At 38.4% G+C, this 8,092-nt stretch overlaps 1 protein-coding gene across 1 annotated transcript; it reads right to left on the minus strand.

Annotated features, from left to right (window-relative positions):
- Positions 1–1,993: 1,993 nt before the first annotated feature.
- Positions 1,994–7,011, minus strand: LOC122638308 (eukaryotic peptide chain release factor subunit 1-3). Its single transcript, XM_043831212.1, has 3 exons — positions 6,887–7,011; positions 2,375–3,860; positions 1,994–2,195 (listed from the first exon to the last, which is right to left on the minus strand). The coding sequence occupies exon 2, from the start codon at positions 3,820–3,822 to the stop codon at positions 2,509–2,511; it is 1,314 nt and encodes a 437-aa protein (XP_043687147.1). The 5' UTR covers positions 3,823–3,860; positions 6,887–7,011; the 3' UTR covers positions 1,994–2,195; positions 2,375–2,508.
- Positions 7,012–8,092: the final 1,081 nt, after the last annotated feature.

The following is an 8,092-nucleotide window of genomic DNA, read 5'->3' on the forward strand; positions in this document are numbered from 1 at the left end:
ATTCCAGCCCTCTTTCCCATCTGGAAGCGCATAGGAGACCAAAGCAAGAGGACTGCTCCAAAGACTGCAAAAAACCAAACAATTAGGATTCACCACCATTATCATCTGGATTTTTTTTTTTGGATAGATAGACCTCAAGGAGAGTTGAACTCATGACCTCCTCATTGGTCCTTGCCAACTGAGCAACCCCTTTGTGGTATTATCATCTGGATTGAATGTGAAGTGCTGATAGAACTGCTTAACCAAGGGAGACAACATGAATTGACCATTAGAGATTTAGAATTGTACTTTTTGTTGGATATTCAAGATCTTTATGAACAATTTGATCTAGTTATCAGTTTTTAAACAATGTAGACAGTTTATCTCAGTTGCCCACCATCTGACAATTAATGTTAGATTTAACAATATTCACAAGCATATGAACAATGATGTATTATCTTTCTTGTCGTAATAGTATTTTTCTTTTCAACCAAAAACAGAAATGTTATTCACGATGAAAATCAGACAACTAGGTGATGCATGATCCATAGTTTTCTGCACAGCCCTCCTACGAAAGATTCTTGCATTTGCCCGAATATACGCCTTATAAAAAAAAAATGTACCCAATGCATAAGACTCCCAGAACTACGTGGTCTGGGGAGAGTCATAATGTACACAGCCTTATGAAAACTCATATGAAGCATTAATTTTGTGAGGTGTTCACCAGTTAAATCAGCCCAAATGGAGTCCAACGGAAGCATGTCAACATAAAAAGATTGGGACCATGCAAGGAGCATGAACCATGCACCAAAAGAAAAGAGTATGGCACTGATAAATCCAAACCACAACCTGTTAATCCAACACTCAAAATTATCATTCCAAGGAAGCCTTTCATAGGTGGGCCGCTATGATTGACTTGGTTACGAAACTTAAATAAGGGGAAAGAGATCCTGCCCGGGCCAGTGGAGCTTGCACATGCCCGCTGGACAATGAGAACGCACACACACATCCAGCGGGAACAGCACTGTACTTTTGCACTCCTATATCTAGGCACATAACTCCCCCGGCATGCCATGCAACCAGGTTGTAAATAACCAGTTAAATCTTTACCAAAAAATACAAATAGAATCCCATCAGGCTTGTTGGCCAGATTGCCGGATCCGGCTCCTCACCAGGGAGCCCAACGCCCAAGAAGAACCCCACGGGTCATCTAAGGGCTGGATTTTACCACACATCCCACCGTGTGCCTAATCAACCATTGGCATATGTGCAACGACTTGGCGCTGGGGTCCCTCGAGAAGAGCTCAATCCAAGATTGCCCAAACAAACAAACAAAAATACTCAAAGCCAAAGGGTGCTGGTTGAATCAATCATATCATATTCCCGTGTGGCTCGACAAGACAAAACTCTTGGGTGGAGCTTATCTAGAATTGGCTAATCAAATTGCCAATGTCATCAACTTGTGTAACTTGACATGATGAGCCCACCGAGGTAGGCCGACAAAACAGCTCTAATGCCTCAACCTCCCCGGGGAAAGTAAAAAATCATCATAGGATTTGAGGGGGGAAGACAATACCTTTTCTGTCCTACCCAGAGTCATATACTAAATGGCGAACCATCCAAAATGCTTCCACACACGCACTCATTGTTTATTAATAGTTCAAAAATTACATCCATTTAAACAATCAAAATCATTCAAAAGTGTAGGCTATATAGTATTAGGCAACGGTTCATCCACACAATGCCCATCAAGCATGTTCCCACTCAAGGAACTATAATAGCTAAAGTATACCACCTGACTTCAAATGTATGAAAGTTAACAGGGCTTTCCCAAGATCAAGAACACCACCAGGACTTTTAACTTGAAGCAAAATAAAATAAGAGAGCTAGAGACTCTTCTGCAGCAGAGCCATACTGCAACTAGTAGTAGACATACCATCATATAAGCAAAATAAAATAAGAGAGCTAGAGACTCTTCTGCAGCAGTGCCATACTGCAAGTAGTAGTAGAAATATACCATCATCTAACTAGACAATTCAAAAATAAGATTTTGAAATGTCAATGCATGCATCTGTCGAGTAATCATGAGTTCATGACCCCATCAACAACCAAGTCGCCAGAAAAATCAAAAGCATGCTTTGGACCATCCTCCCCTACTGCCAAGAGAGAAGCTTCCGTCCGTCCAGTAATTCCATCCAGCTGCTCCACCAAATCCCCTACAAAATCACCGGAAGATTCCCAGACGTAAAATGAAAAGTAAAGCTCCAAGTTCAAAAGGAAGGTTCATAGGAAGAGAATCCATTACTTGAAAAGCCATAGAATTCTTAAGCACTATGAGAATAGAGGCATGTATGAGTAAGAACCGCACACAGATGATTAGGATGAAGCAGCAAACCTTACTAAATACTCCACAAAGCCTCTCACAATGATCAGAGCAGCAGCAGCAGCAAGCGCCTGACGCGCCGACCTGGTGCAGGTTCTTTTACACAACCCTTCTGCACCAGTCTTTGAATTGGGTTTGATTGATTGCTAGTCAGAATCTTCATATGCTTCTCCATCGTCAGAAACCTCATCAAAGGACCTGATATCAAGCTGGTAACGGAGTATGCCACCAATACCACCAAAACCTCTGCAGAACTGTGAGCCTTCTTGGGATTTATTAGTGACAAACTCAAGGGTGCAGCCAAAGTTTCTGTATTCATTAGCAAACCACTCAAGCAGAGACAACTTCTCCTGGACCTCCAATTCTGCCGCAGTGTCTGAATCCCGGAAGTTGCTCTGATCAGCTTCCTGATCCTTGTTCAAGTGCTTTATGACAATTTCACCCGTAGTGCTATTTTTCAGTGTGTACCTGTTAATATCAAGATTTTCCCAAACGATAAGTGTCTCAACAGCACCCATCTCCAGAGCCTTCAGAGTATCATCCACACCAAATACATACTTCCCAGTGTCCTGGCTTATCTCCTCAAAATACTTCCCAATCAATTTCTTCTCTTGTATGAATTTAACATTTGACAGAATCTCTGCAGAAAGTTCAATAGCCTGATTAAAACCATTCTCCCCTCCATAAGAAACATCAACAACATTCAGGATCTTGGCCTGGAGACGGGGATCAAACATATCAGACTGGCTCAGTTCTGTCTTAAAGTCAGCAGACCCAGCAAGTATTAAACCAGAAACATTAGGTTGACTTGTGGCAGGATTGATAAAGAATTGTGTGGCAAGCTCAGCTGTCTTTCTCACATAATTGTGACGTTTCTCCATTCGAAGACGGGCAAATCGAAGAGCAGATTGCCCTCCTCTTCCATGTTTCTTTGGAAGATCAACTGTGAATTTGTGAAGCACCTCCCGTGTGTTTCCACTTAATGTCCCAAAAAGGGTCCCATTACCATCCATGACAATAAAGCCGAACTTATCATCAGATTCTAGGAGTTCATTTAAAGCCTCTGTATGGAACTTGTTATCGCAGAGGTACAGTGATGCATTGATAGGCTTGAAAGGTTCAAAATCAATAGTCACCTTCTTTTCCTTCCCATCTTCTGTCACAATAGTTCCAGTATAAAGCACCAGTCCATTAGGAGGAACCTTATTGTAAAGCTTCAGCCTCTGCTGGGCAGATGTTATAGCACCCAACACCGACTGACGGTTAACCCTACTTTTGATGTTTGAAGCAGTTCCAAATTCATCACCTAACATCTTTGTGACCCGAGAAATCTGATCACGAGGAGGCATGATCAGAGAAATCATGCTGGTTCCATTGCCTCTTGCAGATTCAAGTGCCTTTATCAATTTCTTGACCTTCCATATCTCGATGTTCTTGTCAGTTTCATGTCCATCAGCCATTTCAGTCGATATGAGAGCAATGAAATGAATATAGCAGCCTGCAAACACAGCAAATAATCAACCTACATAATGAATTTAAATGTAACAATTAAAATCAATGCACCTAAGAAAGTTTTTCATCCAATGAATAAATTCTAGATCTTATAGAAGATGAAAATCCAGAAAGTTAAATCAAGCAACCGGCAAAGCATCGTAGAATCATTTCAACTTTAAGCAGTTGGTTATGCTTAAAGATGGTTCAATGTGTTTTTACCATTCCAATCAATCAACAAAACTTTTAAAACCACGCTGCTGGGTTTACCAGGGCAGAGAAGAAGAAAAATTCCAACATTTAAACAACAAGAAAAAAATTTAAGGAAGCCATTTGTGCTGGCAATACCAATTGACATGAAACTTTCAAATTTCAATGTCTCTTTCAACATGCTTTTCTCTTTTGTTTAGATTTTGAAGCAATCATATATGATAATGGTTCATGTAAAAAATATAAACCTTAAGATGGATACAGCAGAAAATGTTTAAATAGCTTCGCACCAAACAATCACATCGGGAACATTAATCCATTAAAATTATCAATATTGCAAGGATTTCTATGATGTCCTTGTTCAAATCCAATCCAGCAACATTGATTATAGAATCTATATCTAATTTCTTGAAATTTTCCTCAGATTCTTAATGGAATACATTGATCACACAACTACAACTGATGCAGTTCAAAAGAAGAAGAAGACCAGCAGCTTCATATTTTAACTGAACGCATCATCTATTAGTAAAATAAAATAAGGCCAGCAGCAAACCATGCCATCAAATTGGACCAAGAATGGACATATATGTTAAGTTTTGAGTGTCCAATGGGTTGCGGGCTATGGGATTAATATTTTTGGGCTTACTAATGTAATTAGGCCAATTCTATACGTCCAAATATTGGGGATCTAAATCCTATACGAGATTAGTGTTAGTTTCTATTAGTATGTTGTATTTTTTATTTTTGTAGTGTTTATAAAAGGCTGGGCAGTTGTCATACATTCCAGCCCTTAGTTCTATTTTGAAGAAGCCTTGGGTTATAAGGGAATCTCCCTACCATACATAAGGGTTTTCCTATTTTGCATATTTCCATGAAGTTATAAATAAAGCATAGGAGATCATACCCACTACCAACGATTTGAATAATTTGTTAAATTTATGTTCGCTAATTTTTGTGATATTCATAACTCCTTTGCTATGAGATGCAGTGAAGCCCTAGGTGGAATGCCAAGTTGGACTGGTGAGATGCTAGTTATGTTCTAGGTGGGAAGCCTAGTTCATATCCTTCTCCTCCTCCTCCTACTATCTTCTATCATCTTTCTTATATCTTTTTCTTCTTCTTCTCTTTTAACCATCGATTCCTATCATTGATAACAGTATTCTGCCATACTTTTGAACCTTATGTAAGCACACCATTCTTTGCCGTGTTTCTAGTATTGCTTATAGTTACTATTTTTTCTCTAGTTTCTATTTTGGTTAAGTTGCTAATCTGTGAGTTATTTACTGTTGTTCTCTAGTTTCTAATTCTATTTTGGAAGTTGTCAATTTCTATATTCACTTTCCATGTTGGTTCTCCAGTTACTGAATCCATGTACTTTCTACTTTGGTTTCTCTTGCTATTCTACCTTGCAGTTACTGTTACACTGATGATTTCAAATTTGATTCGAATTTTCCAACAGTTACTATTTTAGTACTCTCCTAATATGTTCAATCCAACTGTTGGTTCTAGTTCAAACTTTAAGGGTTTATTCTCCTTCCCTGTTAGCTCACTCGACCATAATTTTGGCCACATTAGATCTTTTTTTTTTTCTATATTTGATTAAATCTTAGTTGCTGGTTTTGGTTTATATACTCCCCACAATTCTGGAGTTAGATGAGGTTCTAACCGTAATCGTTAGGTGATTAGAATATCCCATTAACAAAGTTCCAGAATCACCTCTCCACTTCATCCACCCTGATCTAATTGTTTGTACAACATCAAGAACTACACCAATTACACACCGGCAAAAGACACAATACTCCAGAATCACTTCTCCACTTCATCCATCCTGATCTAATTCTTTACACACCATCAAGAATCGAACTAACTTTACACTCACAAACTCTCACTCTACATAGAGGCAAAGAGAAATTGATCGTGCATCCCACAAACTCACTCTACATAGAGGTGGAGAGAAATTGATCGTACATAGCATGAGTTACCAAGTAAAAAAGGAAACATCTTAAGAATGCAAACAGAAACCATACACAAGACATTCCTTTAAGGATTTGAATAGATGACCACCCAAAATGTAGCCATCTTGACTCATCATTGGAAAATTGACAGAAAACTAAAGGCCAGTAGTGGATTTAAAAGATATAAAAAAATCAAGTAATATCAGCTCATTCCACCTTTTTATATTACTAGCGTATCAGAATTCCAAATCATTAAATTTGTTATTTTCTCTTTTCCAGACCTTTCCAGTGATTTGGGGTATTTCAATCCCTGTTTATTTGATTTCTTTCGAATATAAAAAAGTGACCCCAAAAAAAAATCATAGAAATATAAACTGAATATGGATTTCCAAAGCAATTCCACATATTGGCTTCTCCTGGAAAATCTAACTCTTTACATCGCTAGATTCTTCTAAATCTCAGTCAAATTTGCAGATCTACAAAATTTTATTTTTGTTTAGTCTTATTATGCTATCGCACTTTGACAGAAAACCGTCTTGGATGTTCAAAACTAGAACGATGGTGAAACTAGTACCTGCAACAAAGAACATGCATTAAAAATTAAAAATTAAAACTTAAAAAAAAATAAAAAAATCTATGTAAATAAATATATCAAGTCGATCCGTCACAAATAAATAGCAGTAGAACGATGGTGAAACTAAAACCTTTATTCAATTTAAGGTAGCACAAAAGGGGGGAAGCAGATCTTCAACAGGATGACCATCGAAATATCCTCATATCCATATAACATAATTCTGATGCCTAGGGCTTAAAAAAATAAAATCGGACCGCTGGATCACCAAGCAGGGAGAGAAACGGAAAGGTATACCTGCTAGTGCTTCTACGCGAAGTTGCAATCCTAAAAAAGCTTCCTGTGACCTTCAGATCCCTCCCCTGCTCCCAGCCAGAGCCACTCTCGTCAAGTTGCAGAGCTCTACAGGGTTTGATGCAAAGGCCGGAAGAGGAATTAGGGCTTTTTGTTTGCTCCGTTTTTTGTGAGATATCTGATGAGTTTCCAAATTTCGTTCTTCTGTTTTGTCATTATATATATATATTTTTTTTCGATTTTTTACAATTACCATCCCAAAAACTTTCATATCTATTATTATCCCCCCAAAAATTTTCCAACAACTGTTACCCTCCCTGTTGCATACTAATCACTAAGTGATCCTCACCGTTATAGACCCATAACAGAGGGGGTTAGTAGTGATACTGTGCCATTGTCACAGAATTTCTAAGACCAAAATGTCCTTCGTCCAAAGTGAAATATAACCCTGGGTCCATGTAAATAGACCCTTTTACCCTTTTGATTAAAATGATTCTTCTTTCTTCTTCTTCTTCTTCTTCTTCTTCTCTGCAATCCCGCCTCATTGTCGATAACATCGCTGACTTCGCTGCCAAACCCAACGCTAGAATTGTGAATGGTTAACAAAACCCCGTATCCATAGTGGTTTTACCGCTTGCCTTTGCAACTTTGAGGAAATTGCAGTTCAGTAATCTTTTAGGTTGTTTTGCAAGTGAGAACCCAACTCCCACTGGAGATTCAACGAATAACAAATTTGCTTCTACAGCATCAAAAATAAAAAAGAATCTGAAGATTTTAGTCTGATAAATCCCCATTATAAAAGAAATACAAAATTTGGAAGAAAAAACCCTAATGCGGGAATCTGTACTTCTGCAAGGACAAAATGAACTCAAGTCCAACTCCGATTCTTTTAACACGAATAGGGCCCAATTCAATAGCAGTACCATATCCTATTGATGAACAACCAGGACCTAATACATAAAAGTGGAAATACAGAGGAAAGAAAAGGGTATTAAATAGTAGAAGGAAACAGGAATGGTTGAATTAATGAATTAAAGGAGAAGGAGAAGAAGAAAAATAAGAGGAAATGGAGGTAGGTGATTGATTGATTGATTGCTAAGCCCTACCTCTATTAAGCCCGAGAAGGAGAGGCCTCTTGGATGGTTGAGATTGAGCTTAAAAAACCCAGTAGAACAGAGCCCTACCTGGATGGATGGTGATGTAGCCTGA

The sequence above is a fragment of the Telopea speciosissima genome, chromosome 1, assembly GCF_018873765.1.
Source record: "Telopea speciosissima isolate NSW1024214 ecotype Mountain lineage chromosome 1, Tspe_v1, whole genome shotgun sequence".
Taxonomy (NCBI): domain Eukaryota; kingdom Viridiplantae; phylum Streptophyta; class Magnoliopsida; order Proteales; family Proteaceae; genus Telopea; species Telopea speciosissima.

What these genes read in the sequence shown, in the direction of transcription:
- LOC122638308 (XM_043831212.1), bottom strand. Translation starts at nt 3,822, where the DNA reads ATGGCTGATGGACATGAAACTGACAAGAACATCGAGATATGGAAGGTC.